This window comes from Sciurus carolinensis, chromosome 6, assembly GCF_902686445.1.
Source record: "Sciurus carolinensis chromosome 6, mSciCar1.2, whole genome shotgun sequence".
Taxonomy (NCBI): Eukaryota; Metazoa; Chordata; class Mammalia; order Rodentia; family Sciuridae; genus Sciurus; species Sciurus carolinensis.
This window is the reverse complement of record NC_062218.1, coordinates 100,358,064-100,375,404: the sequence shown is the minus strand read 5'-3', so window position 1 is coordinate 100,375,404 and position 17,341 is coordinate 100,358,064. Positions and strand designations below refer to the sequence as shown.

At 43.8% G+C, this 17,341-nt stretch overlaps 1 protein-coding gene across 1 annotated transcript; it reads left to right on the top strand.

Annotated features, from left to right (window-relative positions):
• The first annotated feature begins 201 nt into the window (after positions 1-201).
• Gnpda1 (glucosamine-6-phosphate deaminase 1) lies at positions 202-11,265 on the top strand. The gene is made up of 7 exons (XM_047556789.1): positions 202-341; positions 1,138-1,267; positions 3,533-3,634; positions 5,516-5,698; positions 6,687-6,871; positions 8,558-8,732; positions 9,742-11,265. Exons 2-7 carry the CDS (start codon positions 1,144-1,146, stop codon positions 9,840-9,842), a joined length of 870 nt encoding a protein of 289 aa, XP_047412745.1. The 5' UTR covers positions 202-341; positions 1,138-1,143; the 3' UTR covers positions 9,843-11,265.
• The last annotated feature ends 6,076 nt before the right edge of the window (positions 11,266-17,341 follow it).

The following is a 17,341-nucleotide window of genomic DNA, read 5'->3' as shown; positions in this document are numbered from 1 at the left end:
GTCCTCTGCACTACCCGCGGGCTGGGCCCCGGAGCCAGGAGGCTGCATTCTAGCGGGCGACCTGGCGCCTCCGAGTCTCTCCTCCTGCACAAAACCAGGACCTGACCCCCGCCTCCGCGGGCGAGTGTCTTTCTCACAGCCCCTTCCGGGTCTGCTCGCTCCGGGGCTGAGATGAGAAGGTGGTGGCCGGAGGTCTCAGGCTGGCCAAAGTCCCGCCCGGGGGCCGCGGCTCGCTGAGTCAGCCCGGCGGGCGGCGCGCGAGCCGCGTGACCGCGGCCACGTGACCAGCGCGAGGCCCGGCCGCCCGCGCAGTTGCCTCTGCAGCCGCCGGAGGCGTCCGCGTAAGTGGGGAGCGGGGAGGGCGGGACCCTCCTGGCGGGCAGGGGGCCCGGCGCTGTCCCAGTGTCCCCGCATCCCGGGCCCGGGCCGGCCAACCGCTCTCACCCCTTCCAAGCGGGCTGGAGGGGAGACGAAGTCTAATCTGGGGGGCGGGGGTTCAGTGAACCCCGCCGACCGCCGCGCGGGCGACCTCCTCGGCCTCCGCACCTCCCACTACTGACCATCGTACTGGCGGAGCCAGATGCCTTCCTTCCGAAGCGATTACCTTTACCCGCTTGTGCTTTTGGGGAAACTGAGGACCCAATAGTGTTCCCCAAGCAAGGCGGGCGGTGAGAGGCCCCTTTTTTCACTGCTGATTAAGAACACACCTCCCCGAGCAAAGCCATCACCCCCACCTGTTCCATTGACCCAAGATGGTCCCGTGGCCCCTCTAGTTCTTGAGGAAGACTTTGGGGTGGAGTATCCAGCCTGTAGTGTTGTGGGAGTGGAACTGAGTCGAGCTTCAGGATAATAATCGCCAACATAGTGTGGTTTGCAAGCATTTTTTCATTCGTTGTTTCCTGTCGTGAAATCGGCGAGGTAGGTACTGTCGTGCCCATTTTTACATAGGAAATGTCTTCATAGAACTCGGGTGCTTTGTGAAGTCCTACCATTGGTAAATGGAACTGAGATTAGAACCCTGGTCTATCCTCACCGTAGCGCCTCCTGGTGGGTGGAAGAGGTGTCGGCCCAGCCTGTTCCTCAGAACTCAAAGTGAGGACCATTGGTTCCTTTTGTCATCTCACCTACCCACTGCAGGACAAGATGAAGCTCATCATCCTGGAGCACTATTCACAGGCCAGTGAGTGGGCAGCTAAATACATCAGGAACCGCATCATCCAGTTTAACCCAGGACCAGACAAGTACTTCACCATGGGACTCCCCACTGGTGTGTTGTGGAATGGAGAGGGTGGGCATCAGAGGGTTATAAGAGGCCAGGTTCTGGGCTCACTCAGCCCAGGGATTTAAAGGAGGACTTGAGGTACTGGTGCAACGAGAGAACAGCAGGCCCCCCTCTACATACAAAACAGGGGACCCGGCTTCCTTTATGGGTTGGTTTAGTTGCTGCCTGCTCCTATAGAACCTTGGAACAGAAGGGATCTTGACTGGACAGGAAGAACCTGATTTTTAGGCTACATCCTAAGTCAGCCCTGTTAAGGTATCCAGGGTGCCTAGCAGAATTAAGTCCTGATTCCCTAAGGCATGCATTTTATGAAATGAATTATATATGTATTTAGGGGCATGCTAGCTAAGTACCATTCCTGGAGGAATTGAGAAGGTAGTAATTCAAATAATTTTCTGTAAGGCTTAATTATGCACAAGCTCTAAGTGGAAAAAGTCCCAGTTTCTTTTCAAAAAGGTCAGAATGTTGCCTTTATAAGGAAAATATTTTGGCCCTGGCTTCTCAAGCTGAATGTCCTAATTATTTCTTTCACAGGGGGGTAGATTTGCTCTAGGGGTCTTACCTGACCTATCCACTGTAGTAGAGGCTGTGAAACTTTTTCTGTAAATGACTTAACAGTAAATTATTTTAGACTTCCCTGTTGCAACTACACAACTGTGCCACTGGAGTGTGAAAGCCACCAACAATAGGTTGGTGACTTTTATTGACTGTGTGTCAATGACACTTTACTTATGGACACTGAAGTTTGAATTTAAATAATTTTCTTGTTTCACAAACTTTTTTTTTTTTTTTTTTTTGGTACCAGGGATTGATTCCAGGGGTGCTTAACCACTAAGCCACATCCCTACCCCTTTTTTATATTTTGTTTAAAGACAGGGCCTTACTGAGTTGCTGAGGCTGGTTTAAAACTCCAGATATCTTGCCTCAGCCTCCGGAGCCACTGGGATTGCAGGCATGTGCCATTCTTTTGATTTTTAAAATGTAAAAACCATTCGTTTTTTTTTTTTTCCTTTTTGTACTGGGGATTGAACCCAGTCACACTTTAATACTGAGCTACATCTTGTACCCTGTCTTTCTTACTCATTTTGAGACAGGGTTCACTAATTGCTTAGGTCCTTGCCAAATTGCTGAGGCTGGCCTTGAACTTGAGTTCCTACTGCCTCAGCCTCCTAAGTTGCTGGCATTACAGGTGCGCACCACTGCACCTGACTAAAAACTATTGTTAACTCATGAACTCCATAGAAACAGGCAGCAGGCTCAGTTTGGCCTCTGGGCCAAAGTTTGCTGAACTCTGCATTGGAGGCTTGTGGGAGTGGTATCTGCTTGAACCTTGTAAAACCAGCTGTGTCTCAGCCCTGTTGGAGTTGTGTTAACTAACATCCTGTCTGCTAATTGTGGAGTGAACCAACCTCCACCTGCTCAGTCTGACTTCTCTAGCAGCTCATTACTAATTCCTGTCATCATACAATCAGATCCAAGCTCCACAGAGTGACACTGAAGTCTCTTCAAAAACAGACCCCTTCCTGCCTGTCACGTTTCAAACAGCACAGCATTTCCAAGTGGGTTCCTTGTCATAGGCACCAGTTGATTGTTTTTGGTAGGGTTGGGGTTGCAGTTTCCATTGTCACTCATTTCAGCAGATATTTATTTTTTAAATTTTTAAATTTTATTCTAATTAGTTGTACATGACAGTAGAATGCATTTATACATTTTAATAGGCACTTAATAAGTATCTCCTTACCCAAAGGGGGAAGGCAGATATTTATTAAGTGCCTCTGTTAGCCAGGCAGTTCTTAGCTCTGGGGTTATAGCTACAAACAAAAGGGATATGAATTCCTGCCTTCCAAAGCTTAAATTGGGAGAGATAGATAAGTTAATTAGCAAAGTGTAGAGTATGTTAAACAGGAATAAGAAAGAAGGAGAAAAATGAAGCAGGAAAGATAGGGAGTATTTAGGTAGAGGTTTGCCATATTGGATATGGTGGCAGGGAAGGCCATTCTGAGAAACTGACAGAGGAGAGACCTGAAGAAGTATTAGCCATATAGATACCTAAAGAGTATTGCTGTTAGAATAGCATGTGCAAAGGCCCTGAGGTAAAGTGACCAATGCAGGGTAAGGTATGCAGAGGGTTAGCCAAGGGCCCAATAATGTAGAGCCTTTGTAAGGACAGTGAAATGAGAAGCTGTTGTTAGATTTTGAAACTATGAATGACTATCTGATTTGGATAGGTTTTTAATTTTCCTCTTGTAGGGAGCACCCCGCTTGGCTGCTATAAGAAGTTGATTGAGTACTATAAGAATGGAGACCTGTCCTTTAAATATGTGAAAACCTTCAATATGGATGAGTATGTGGGTGAGTCTCTCTCTTTCAGGGTTCTTAACCTGATTCCAGGAGTCCTGCTCCTTCTCTCACAGGCTCAGCCCTGGAGAGAAATGAGAGCATCTCAAGGAACCAGTGACATTTGGTGATAGGCTCTGTTATCAATACCTCTTCTCTTCCAGCCTTGATTTAATGTTATAAAATGAAGCTAATAAAGATGACTTCATGAGTTGTAAGCATTATGATACTGTGATAGTTATGGAAGCTTCTTGTACATAGTAAACATTTTAATGAATACTTAATATTAGGGTACTTCCTTCCCCTTCGCCTGCTTCCCAGCTCAGTTTCTTTCTGGAACAAATGCTTGCAAGTGGAATCTTGACTGCGGTGTGTACCAAGGTTCTGTGTCTATATTTCCTCTCCGGTGGGCATCCTTTACCTCCTTTTTCTTTTTCTTGTTTTGGTGGTACTGGGGATTGAACCCATTACTACCAGGGGTACTTTGTCACTGAGCTATGTCTTCAGCCCTTTTAATTTTTGAGACAGGGTCTCATTAAATTGCCAAGGCTGGCCTTGAACTTGCAGTCCTCCTGTCTTAGCCTCCCAAGTCCCTGGGATTACAGGTGTGTGCCACCATGCCTGGCTCCAACTCCCCTTTCTGCCAGGTACACTTGGAGGGGAGCTGAGGATTGGTCTTCTATCACCTTTCTGCTCCTCCACCCCCATCATTATTTTATGATAGCTTCACTTTAAACGTTCTTTTAAAAGAATTGTGGTAAAATATATACAACATAAAATTTGCCATCTCAAATCCAGGTGTGGTTTTGGAGTCTATAGTCCCAGCTAGCTATTCAGGGGGCTAAGGCAAGAGGATCACTAGAGCAGCCTGGGCAACCTAGCGAGACTATTTACTGTCTTAAGCATTTTTGTATGTACACTGTAGTGGTGATAAGAACATTCACATTGTTGTACAGCCAATCTCAGAACTCTCTTCATCTCATAGAACAGACTCTGTTTCCATTAAACAAGTTCCCATTTTCTGTTTTCTCCAGGCTCTGGAAACCACCATTTTTCTTTGTTTTCATGAATTCGATTTCCCTAAGTACCTCATACAAGTAGATTCATAAATGTCTGATATCTTGTGACTGGCTGCTTTCACCTAGGAGAATGTCTTCAAGGTTCATCCCATGTTGTAGCACTGTGTTGGATTTTCTCATGTTTAAAGCTGATTTTTTTTTTTTTTTTTTTTGGTACTGGGATTGAATCCAGGGGTGCTCTACCACTGAGCCACATCCCCAGCCTTTTTTGAGATAGGATTTTGATAAGTTGCTGAGACTTGCCTGGAACTTGCAATCCTGCTGTCTCAGGCTACTAAATCTCTGGGATTATAGGCATGGGCCACCACAGCTGCCTTGATTTTAAATATTCTTAATGCTCAACATTAACCATTTACTTTAAACATTATTTTTCTTTTTGGATGAAAAAAAAACAAATCCACTTTGAGAAGCCCTGAGATAATTTTCTCCAACCACCTGGTATTTAAGTTAGGGTTCAGGTTGATCAGGGTATAAATGGTGGGTGTTTACTTCCTTTCCCAGATGGGCCCAGTCCTACCCCAGATGACCAAGCCACCTTCAGAAGCCCAGAGTGTTTCCAGCCTCCAACCTCTGGTCATTCCCTTGTGAAAGATCAGAATGAGGGGATTTCCTAGGCCCAGCCCCATAGTCAGTGGACACTTAATGGAGACCAGTTCAGCCCATCCCAAGAGGCTAGGAAGCAGGGGGCTGGTGTCCGAGGTTTTCTGATGGACAGTCCCCTGAGTGTTCCTGTGGGTGGGGTGGTATCCTGGCATCTTCCTTGGGAGAAGAGCTCTAGCCCAGCCTGGGCATGACTAAATGTCCCATGACCCTACAGGCCTTCCTCGGGACCACCCAGAGAGTTACCACTCCTTCATGTGGAACAACTTCTTCAAGCACATTGATATCCATCCAGAAAACACCCACATTCTGGATGGGAATGCAGCTGACCTGCAGGCTGAGTGTGATGCCTTTGAGCAGAAGATCAAGGCTGCAGGCGGGATCGAGCTGTTTGTTGGAGGTGAGCTTGGCATTCTTCAGCACACATCCAGGGCCAGGCCCAGGGTGGCTGGAATGTGTGGGAAGGACATGATGCCAAGCTTGTCTCCATGCAGCCCCCTTTGTGCTAGTGACAGAGTCATCTATTACTGTGTGAGGCAGGGAAGGTATAGAGAAAGTGGGCATCTTGGGTCCTAGCCCTTTCTCTGCTGCTCAGGAAGGAACTATGATCACAGACACCTCCTTTTCTACACTTTGATGCCTATGTAAACTGAGAGGTTTAGGATTTGGACGCAGATTCTTTATTCCTTAGTGTTTGGGCTTTACGGATCAGTCATGTAATTTACCTAAACATTTAAATCATGGACTCATGTAGTTTCAGAAGGTTTCATATGGCCCTTTGCATGCTCTTGATAGCAGTTGAACCCCAGAGAAGGTTGTGTGACTTATCAAGGTCAGCCAGTGGGGAGCAGTGAGAAGATGGGACCCTGGAGAATCTACCTTTCAGATTTATGCTCTTATTCCTACCCCAGGTTGCCTACATATTACCACCTTGGGTATCACCTACAGGGGTGTAAAACTGAACTGTATTTACCACTCTGGATCTGACTTCTAGTAAAAGCAGGGAGGAAGGACCTTGCATGTTCTGAAATTTGGGAACTTGGAAGCTGCTGCCCAGGTGCTGTGTGTTTTCAGTGCCACTCTGCCCCAGCAGCAGGACCCCAACTACAGGCAGGAGACAGAAGTCACACTTCTGAGGAGGCAGGAGCTATTTGGAGTGCCCCTTCCTGAGCTTTCTAAAGATGGTAGCGAATTAACAATGTCTGTGCCTCAGATAGAAATGGTGAGGAGAGGGGGCAGATTTGTACCTCAGAGTACAAATGAAAAAAGAAATAGTTTTCAAGGATATTTTTTTTTTCAGACCCTAGTTAGGGAAGGAGAGATTGTCCATTCTTGAAATTATCAATCCCTAGGACTCACAGGGCTGTTGTGGCTGTCTCTCTCTCTAGGCATCGGCCCTGATGGACATATTGCCTTCAATGAGCCAGGTTCCAGCCTGGTGTCCAGGACTCGTGTGAAGACATTGGCCATGGACACCATTCTGGCCAATGCTAGGTTCTTTGACGGCGATCTTGCCAAGGTGCCCACTATGGCCCTGACAGTGGGTGTGGGCACTGTCATGGATGCTAGAGAGGTAAGGGTGCAGGGGTCCACCAGCCTTTACCTCAGAGTTGGGGATAGTTGGCTTGTCTTTTTGTTGTTAATTGTAGCTATACAGCTGAACACATATTCTTGAAGAGGAAGATGTTATAAATAAGGCCAAAATCCCAGCTGGTCCTGTTTCTCTTCCTTCTTTGGAGGTAATCATTGTTCTCAGTGTGGGTAAATCCATGGAGCATTTTTTCTGTGTCTTTGGCTAACTGACCAGGGGCTGCAGGTTCCCTGGCCTCTGCTGATGGGCCACTTTCATGCTTCTCATGGGTAGAGAGAAACCCTTCACCACTAATGTGGGACTGTGAATTTGTACTTGCCCAGGCACTGAGAAGGGATCCTCTTGGTGTCCCTGAAGTCGGTCACTATTTGAAAGGATGCTTCTCCTGCAACCCAAGGATGTGATGATTATGGCCCTGTGTTCAGGAATAATAAATGTAGTGAAGTGTGATTAAAAGATAAGTCTTAAGGCTATGAAATAGCCAGTGGTAGAGCACTTGCCTAGCATGCACAGGGCCTTGGATTCAATCCCAGTACTACCAAAAAAAAAGTGTCATGAACTGAATTTAGGGAGTTTTTCTCCTAGAAAGTTGGTAATCATTTGATTTGTGTTTGTGTTTCCATTGTCCTTACTACTTTCAATAGAATTTCAGAAGTATTTTCTATTCCTTTGGGAGATAAATTCAATGAGGAATGACTGGAGACATTTTAGCTTCAAATTTCTTTTCCCAGGTCTATAAGCAAACATCTAAGTGAAAAGGCTCCCTAATTATAGAGTGAACTTTTGTGAAATGAGTGATGTCTCCTAGATTTCCATTGGGTAACCCTAAATCAGTACCTAGGGGGTTGCTCTGCTTGCTGCTTATAAACGTGAGGGTTTGGGGGCCATCCTTATCTGGTGAAGGTATCTGATCTGGGGATGAACAGGGCTGGAAATCAGGAAAATCTCTTCTAAATGAGCTTGGAGTTGCTGAGGGGTTCTGAACTAATTAGGTTCTCTCTGTTCCTCTCCTCTTTTAAGAGAGAAACAGTAAATCCTGTTCACAACTCCATGGTACAGATGTCTTAAAATGGAAAGATACCTGTAGAGCTGAATTCTTTAGGATCATTTTCTGGCACTTATGCTCTCGATAATTTAACTGTTAGGTGGAGTCTATACCATCTTTTATATGAAGAAGAAGTATCACTTCAAGTCAGGGTAAATGCTGTGAACTGAAAGGGACCAGATTAAGGGAATCCCTCTCTGGGATTCAACCTTCAGAGACCCACAGAGTAGCTGGTGCAGGCTGGGGTCCCTTTCACAGACTGTGAAAACTGATCTAGCTACTGGGATGACAGGTGTGGTCCTGTGCATGGCATAGGGCACCTTCACAGTTGTCATTAAAGTTGTCTGGAGGCACTGTCATGTGGTGGTCAAGAGCATAGACTGGAGTCACAAATGACCCTGGGCAAGTTACTTAACTCCCTGGAGCCCTATTTCCTTATCCTAAAAGGTGAGGCTAAGAAAAGATGCCTCCTACCTCAGGTTACTTGTGTGATGAAACACACAGAGCACTGAACACGGAATGTTGCAGAGTAACTATTTATAAAGTAGCAATAAAACAATAATCCTTATCAGCACTTGGTGCTTCTGGACTGCTGCCTCATGGGCTTGTTTTCTGATCCCCAGGTGATGATCCTCATCACAGGTGCTCACAAGGCATTTGCTTTGTACAAGGCCATTGAGGAGGGAGTGAACCATATGTGGACTGTGTCTGCCTTCCAGCAGCATCCCTGCACTGTGTTTGTGTGTGATGAAGATGCCACCTTGGAGCTGAAAGTGAAGACTGTCAAGTATTTCAAAGGTGAGGAAGGGTGGATGTGGGAGTAGGTGGTCAAGCCCAGGTATGCTAGGAGTGAGAAGTGGACCTCATTTTCACTCTGGCTATTTTATTTTTGGGTCCTGGGGATTGAACCAGGCATACTGTACTACTGAGCTGCACATCCCCAGCCCTCACCAAGTTGCTAAGGCTGGCCTTGAACTTGTGATCCTCCTGCCTCAGCCTCCCGAATTGCTGAAATTACAGGTGTCCACATGTGGCACATTCTGCCTTTTTTTTTTCATCCCCCATGCTGAGGATGGAACCCAGGGGCTCTGCATGCTAGACAAGTGCTCCACCATTGAATCATATTCCCAGCCCTCATTCTGGCCATTTTAACGGACACCTAGAATTTTAAAAATCAGACCTTACTGCCTCACAATAGTCATTTCTCTACCATCCATGACAGCAAGCATCCACTTCTGAAGAGATCTGTTTGCTGAGGAGAAAGAAAAAAAAAAAAAAGTTTTAGTCTAAGAGCTGTAAGGTGATCTCCTTGTAATGACAAGGTTTTCTCAGTCCAGATCTCATACATGCCTTTCCCCTCAAGTCAAGGCACTGAAGTAGTTACTACAGGGATCTTTCTTTTACTTTAAAAGGACACCTATCAGAGGGCTGGGGGTGTAGCTCAGTGGTAGTTTGCCAAGCACTAGTAAAGCCTGTGGTTTGATCCCTAGTATACCTCCTGCTTTAGGCAAACTTACATGAAAATTCTCATTTAATAGGCAGATAAGTTAGGAATTTTTCTTAGCCGAAAAGATTAACCTTTAAATTGTTATCTCTCCTTGTGTTTGGGTTGACAGCACTTCCAGGAACTCTAGCATTCACTGGGAATAACAAACTGTTTTCCTGCTCTTAGGGTTTTTATGATTTGGAGATCAAAGAGAAAAGTGTGTCAGTTCTAGGACAAAATTGGAGAGCTTCTAGAAGTTCTGATTGATAATTGTGGAACTCTTGCCTCTACGTACATTAACTACTTTTTTTATTTTTATAGGTTTAATGCTTGTTCATAACAAGTTGGTGGACCCCCTGTACAGTATCAAAGAGAAAGAAATTGAGAAAAGTCAGTCTTCTAAGAAACCATACAGTGATTAGCCTATGCTGGGACCTAGTATCAAGTACCTCATAGGAAATTTTCTCTAGAAGAACAGAATTGTTTTTCTTTAGACCAGTAAGGTTACTGCAGTAATTGGATGAGCTTACTGTTCTTGGTTCTGAGGCTAGAAGCCTCATCATGGAGTTTAGCTGTGGAATGACTTGTAACTTAAATCAGAAAAAGTCTCCGAACAATATTCTCCACTATTTTGATGTCTGCCACACCCAAGTTAGGCTTCTTGGCTTTTTGTTCTGTCTTAGCCACTGTTCACATGTATAGCATACTCCTGTCAGGAATTTCTATCCTGTGTGCACCTATTTTCAAGTGGGTGGGAATTAGGGGCTTACGTATTTTGGACTCATCTCTTTGGAGAGTCTTGAGAGCTCCTCTTGAGCAGGCCTGCTCCTAATTTGAGAACTGCTCCTCTAGATAAGGAGTGAACTTGATATCTTCATATCTAAATCATGTACAAGGTAGCAGCTTCTCTGGTCAGAAACAAGTACCACAGTAAGAAAACTGTTCCTTACTCTTTCCCCTAGTTGTTTTTCTGCTCTCAAGGTGACTTTTCCATGAACTAGGAGGACTCCCTGGAGGAGGATTTGGGTGGCTGGGACTAAAGAGATAGTTTTTGCTATTAAGTCCAAACCTCCAGAGGTTCATTCACAACAAACTTCTTTCCCTTTGGGGACCCAAAAGGAGAGAGGTAGAAACCTTTTTCCACTAGAGCCCTGTGTTTTCTTCAGGTCTCTTTTACATACTCATCAGTAAGGAGGAGATTCACTGGGGCAACAGACACTTCCACAATTTCAGTGTTGTGATCAGCCAAGGTGATGGGGCAGAAAGCTCAGTTTTGAGTTTAGTCACATGTTACACACAAGTGCCACATTCTGCCTCCCTCAGAGTTGAGTGCTGAGACCACACACCAGATACTTGTAGTATTGTTGCCCCACTTAACATACCCTGCTCCTCTAACCCTCTCAAGTTTGTGTGGTAGGATCTGATGTTGTCAGAAATGTCAAGAATTACAAGCCTGGGCTGCGGATGTGGCACTTGCTTGGCATACATGAGGGTCCTGAGTTCCATCTCCAGGACCACAAAAAATAACTCCAAAACACAAAAACCCTTTGCCCACTTATCCATCAGCCCTCTTTCCCAGATGTTCCCTTGCTGTCTTCCTTTTATGCCCTTAAGCCTTTGTGGAGTGGTTGCTGCCTCAGCCTCCCTATTCTTGTGCCTGTCTGAAGCTACTGCTGCCTATTTCTGGGAAAATTCTGGCTCAGGCCTCTCTTTTAAGTGCTGCGTTTGGCACCAGCATCTCGTCCTTTAGCTTTTATACGTGATTGTACTGTCATTCTGTGTTAAGCTAATGAATCAGTGGACTTGTTTACAATGTGATATTTTCTATTAAATTCAATATTTTCAATAAAATGTGTCATTTGTGGATTTCTACCTCTGAAGTTCAGAAGGTTGTCTTCTGAAATTTTGTTTCCAAAGTTTATAAATTTGGGAAGTAGCAGGTAAGCCAAGCTTCACACTGAGTCCTCACAGAGCCTGCAGGAAGATCACCAGCAGAGCAACTGTCTGTTGGTCTTTAATCATCAGGGTGAAAAAAGATTTTTATAAAAATGAAGCACCACCTATGTGAAAAAAGGCAGGAATAAACTGATGAGCATACATTATCATATTGCAGCTGTACTCGAGATTTAAGCAGGGATACGGCTGTTAAAAATACGGCAGGGGCTGGGGATAGAGTGGTGGTGGTAGAGTGCTTATCTAGCATGTGTGAGACCCTGGGTTTAATCCCCAGCACTGTACGGTATGGGAAAATACAATTTTTTTGTGTTATAGTCCATGTAAAGAAATACCTTGGGGGCCTGGGGTTGTGGCTTATGCAAGAGTGCTCGCTCACCTAGCATGCATGAGGCCCTGGGTTCGATCCTCAGTACTACATAAAAATAAAAGTATATTGGGCTGGGGATATAGCTCAGTGGGTAGAGTATTTGTCTTGCAAGCAGAAGGCCCTGGGTTCAATCCCCAGCACCGCAAAAAAAAAAAGTATTGTGTCCACCTCCAACTAAAAATATACATAGATATTTAAAAACTAAATATAGTTCACTATAACCAATTAAGGACATACAAGGAAGAAGGGTTTTTATTTTATTGGGGTATAATTTACATACCAATAAAATCTACCTATTATAAATCCATTGATTTTTTTAAGTGTATGGAGTTGTGTGATCCTTATCACAGTGCCTTTCCATCATTCCACAAAACTCCCTACTTCTACCTCCAGCCCCAGGTGATCACTGATATGCTTTGTCTACAGATTTATCTTTCATAGACATTCTTTTTGCAGGGGGGTGCCAGGGATTGAACCTAGGGTCTTGCAAATATGTGCTAAGTACATACACTACCACTGAGTTACACCCCTAACCATTACTAGACATTTCATATAAATGGACTTTTGTGTCTAACTTCTTTGACTAAGCATGACATCTTTGGTGGTTGTGTGTGTGTGTTGCTGGTTACTGAACTCAGGGCCTTGTGCATGCTAAGCACTCTACCACTATGCTGCATCCCCAATCCAAACACTTTTTTAGGTGGTCCACATAACATGGCAGTAGTCCATTCCTTTTGGGGGGGGCGGGTACTGGGGTTCCATTGTGTGGACATATGACATTTTGTTTATCCAGTCAAGAAGGGTTTATATTTTAACTATGTAGTATTTTTAAAAATTAACTATAGAATTAAAAAGATTTAGTGATGACAGCCAAACTGGAGATATCTGTCTGTACGAACTTGAGACCTTGAAGAGATCTGATCTCAGGTCTGTTTCTATGGTGGCCCAACAGCAGGGTCATCCTGCTACAACCAGTGCTTATGCAAATCAAGTGGGACATGCATCTCTGGGCTTGCTGGAGAGGAACTAATTATATGTTTTGGGGCAGGGATCATGAAGGACCTGGAATACCTTGTTGCTAGAAAATAAGGGTGCTCTCAGAGGTGTCTGAGGCAGTGTTGAAAGGACAAAACAGCTGGTTAAATTGGACCCCACTGGCCAGGTTGTGATAATTTGATTAAAAATACTAAACACAGTCTACAGTGATGTATTAAATCTATAAAACAGCAAGTCTGATACTCAAAAAGGGAAAAGGTAATATCAAATGTACAAAGAATAGTGTTTCAGGAAGAATGGATAGAATGTGTTTAAAGTTTCGTAACATTTAGTTAAAAATGGCAGGCAGCATGGACATAAACAGGTATCACCTTCCTTCTGACTACATAGGCTGCTCATAAAGTAGAGATGCATTCAAGAACCTGGCCTGCTATTCCCACTATGGCCTACTCTTCTTTTTTTTTGGGTCTTTATTCAAATGCTCTTTGTTGGATCTTCCCTGACCCTCCAATATAAAGCAGCAATCCCTAATGCCCTGTCCTCTCTACCCCACTCTTTTTTCTCAAAACCATTTACTGTCTGACAGGATTTCCCCACTAAACTTAAGCTCCATGAAGTCAAACTTGGTTAAATCCTGCTCTGTTGTGCCCCATAACTGTTATAGAAGACACTACGGATTGCTGAACAAGAAGCTTCCTAGTTCTCCCCAAGAGTAATGATCATACACAATAAGCAAGGAGAGTAGCATATTACATGATGATAGATTAGCCCACTTGCCTACTGAGGAGGAAATCTAACTTTGCAAATATAAGTACTCTTTCCTGGGAACCAAAATCCTTAGTGTGGTAAGATGCTAGTGAAGCCTGCCTAAGTATCAATAAGGCATTCTGGCTGGGTGGGGTGGTGCACGCCTGTAATCCCTGCAACTCAGGAGGCTGAGACAGGAGGATTGCAAGTTCAAAGCCAGCTTCAGCAATGGTGAGGTGCTAAGCAACTCAGTGAGACCCTGTCTCTAAATAAAATACAAAATAGGGCTGGGGATGTGGCTCAGTGGTTGAGTTCTTCTGAGTTCAATCCCTGATAATGCTCCCCCAACCCACAAAAAAAAAAAAAAAAAAAAAAAAAAAAAAGGCATTCTGTGATTGTACTCCGATGTTTAACTGTGGGCAAGTAAAACAGAACAGAATTACATGAACCTCAAGGGAGCCCTAATGCCATCAGGTCCATCTAGTCTCTTTGAAGACCAATTCATAAGGTCTCAAGCCTCTACATCAGCTTTTCTCTTGACTGATGACCTTGAAAATAGAAAAGAATGTCCACAAGTTCCCACCACTGAACACCCATGTACCCAGGCTGGCCTGGAACTTGCAATCCTCCTGCCTCAGCCTCCCAAATCACTGGGAGGCATTTGCCACCCCACCTGGCTGGCTCCCAGTTTTGAACTCTCAAGGTGGTCCACACTCAGTCCTCAGTAATTGGTTTAAATTCCAATTACTGGCTCTAGCAGCTTCTGCCTTAGGTAGGTAAACTCTATTTTCCCAGACCCTTTCCTTTTTACGGTGGCGGTTAACCCTCTGATGGATCTAATTAGAAGTTATTGATTTTCAGAGTGGGGCTGTAGCTCATAGCAGAACACTTGCCTAGCATATGTGAGGGACTCGGTTCAAACCTTAGCACCACATAAAAATAAATAAAGTAAAGGTATTCTGTCCATCTACAACAAATTTTTTAAAAAACTTGATTTTTGGTTTGTTTAGCTTTTTACCTGTTGTAAGGACACCCCTTTCTTTCTCAAATACACTCCACATTTTCACGTCCCCTCTACTTGAACAGCACTTGTCAAAGTCCCCAAAGACCTTAACACTGATGGCTTGATTTTTACAGCTCATATTACTTATGTGCAGCATCTGACACAATTGATTACTCCTCCTTTCAAACTTGACTTGGTTTCCAGGACACACCCTGCTGATTTCCTTCCCTTACTGACCATTCCCTGTCTGCTTTGCTGGTTCTTCCTCATTTCTTTGGCCTCTTAGCTTTCAGAGTGACTCAAGAGTCAGTCCTTAGCCTTTTCTCTATATACAGCTTACTCCCTTGATAAGTCAGCTTATCTAGTCTCGTGGCTTTAAAGACCATCTATACATTGTCTCCCACATTTTTATCTCTATAATGAATCTCTACCTGCCCATCTAACATCTCTGCTGGGATAACTACCTGGCATCTCAAACATACTTTTCCACAACTAAATTCCTGATCTTCACCCACAAACCTGTGCTATCTACATTGTCTTCTCCTCAACTGCTCAGACAAAAACACCTAGAAATCAATCCTGATGCTTCACTATCTCATATTACATAGGCAATCTACAAGCAAATCCTATTAATTTTGCCTTCAAGGTAAGCACAGAATCTAATTCTCAAGAATTTTTTCTGTACTATTGGGGGACTGGAGATTGAAACTAGGGCGATATCTTCAGCCCTTTTCATTTTGGGACAGGCTCTCACCAAGATGACAAGGCTGGCCTTGAACTTGCGATCCTTTTGCCTCAGCCGCCCAAGCACCTGGGATTATAGGCATGTGCCACCACACCAGGCTCCAATTCCCAAGATTCTGCTGGCACATTGGCACAATCCATCTGTACTTCTCACCTGAGTTACCACAAATGGTAACCTAACTGGTTTCTAAGCTTGCTCACCCCTAAAACTCAGACCCTATCACTCCTCTGTGCAAAGTCTTCTAAAGACTCCTTATCTCAGAGTAGAAGCCAAAGTTCACACTAGCCCTGGAATTGTCTGTGGTACTACCCAGTCACATCCCATCTCTTACTGTTCTCCCTTCCTCAGATTGTTTTAGCCTTACTGGCTACCATATTCCTCTTAGAACCTTCTAATGTGTCCGGTCCCAAGGGCATTTGCCCTGGCTGTCTCTGCCTGGATTTTTTTCTTCCCAAGCAGCTAAAAGGATCACACCCACACTGCCAAGCCTTTGTTTACATGCTATCTTAAAGAAGCCTTCTCCCCTCTTTAAAATTCCAGCATTGCCCTGCCTCCCCATCTCCTCCCTGACTTCTCTCCATGACACTTATCTTTTGGTGACCTATATTGCTTACTGTCTGTCTCTATCCACCAAAATTTAAGTTCACAAGGGCAGGGATAGTATGACCATTTTATTCATTGCTACATTCTCAGTACCTAGAAAAACAGGCCCATTACAAGTTGCTCATTATTTGTTTTTTTGTTTGTTTGTTTTGTGGTGCTGGGGATTGAACCTAGGGCCTTGTGCATGTGAGGCAAGCACTCTACCAACTGAGCTATATCACCAGCCCTCATTACTTGTTAAATGTAAGAATTATTCAAGGAAGTATAATAGGTTGCAAAAAGTGGAATGGATTGAGAGTAAGATACATAATTGCTTTAAAATTTTATGTTGTATAAGTTTATTTTTTCCTTCTTTGGGTTGTTTTTATAACAGAAGGGATATAACAATCTAAGCAAGATAAAAAAATAACTGTGCTGACTGTATGTGGCTGCTTCAGTATCAGAATCTCACAAAAGTTTTCAATGTGCACAATCTTCTCCAAAGCATCCTCTGGTTCAGAGAAATATGGGAATACTTAGAGTGATGAATCTTCAGGCTACCTGAGTAATCGTACAAAGTCTAGACTACAGGTGCTGAAAGTCAAGTAATCACCATAACACTTGTGAAGAACAACCCTAAAGTTCCAGGAGCCAGTCTCTGACCACAAAACCTCAGCCTGGTCTGCTAGCCAATTATTTTTATTCAGCCAAAGTTTAGGGAACAAACTGTCTTTTTAACCATTATCAGTGCATACCGTATTTGTTATAATTCTTTGGTCTTACTTAGGAGGTTGATAAATAACTCAATTACCTTCCATTAGTAGCTGAGATATGTGTACCTGTCAGGTATAATACTTTGCCCTTGTCAAACAATTGCATAAGATATCAACTATGGATCAAGTACACTTTCAATTGGCCTAAAAATTTTTGGTAATACTGTCTTCCTGCCTTTCTGATATTGTCTCATTCTGTCTACCAAGGTATAAAAGACACTATGATGAAACACAATGAGGAAAAATAAAATCCCAGAAATTAAATCTGCTTCTGTTAACAAAATACTCTTCCTAGCTTAACCGGCCACTCTGTTTTTCATGTTTGTTTTTTGAGATTGAGTCTCACAATTTTTTCTAAGTTGATCCTGAATTGCTGGACTCAAGTGATCCTACTAGCTCAGCCTCCCAGAATATCAGGACTGGAGTCTTGCCCCCCAAGTCTACTAGGGCCACTCTTTTTATAACAGGGGAACTGCTGCCACCTGTTGGTGATACTTATAACAAAGTTAATATTTGGTGGGAGATCCAAATTCCAGTCAAAAATGAAACCATATGAACTACCTCAAGATTCTTATCTGATTAACTCACTATTCTTGACAGAAAAATTAATAGCAGGTATATTAAATGATTTATAATGTAAACTAGAGCCTCTACTACTAAAAAAATGACCTTACTGACCATGCTACAGGTCTGGAAAGATCATTTCCAAGTCTTTTCTCTGTTTGTCACATCTCTAGACAGGAAGAAAAGCA

Bases quoted from the DNA above. Each gene is read 5' to 3' on its own strand.
- Gnpda1 (XM_047556789.1), top strand. From the start codon at position 1,144: ATGAAGCTCATCATCCTGGAGCACTATTCACAGGCCAGTGAGTGGGCA. The intron at 3,635-5,515 runs GTGAGTCTCTCT...ATGACCCTACAG, and splicing joins CAATATGGATGAGTATGTGG to GCCTTCCTCGGGACCACCCA. The intron at 6,872-8,557 runs GTAAGGGTGCAG...TCTGATCCCCAG, and splicing joins CTGTCATGGATGCTAGAGAG to GTGATGATCCTCATCACAGG.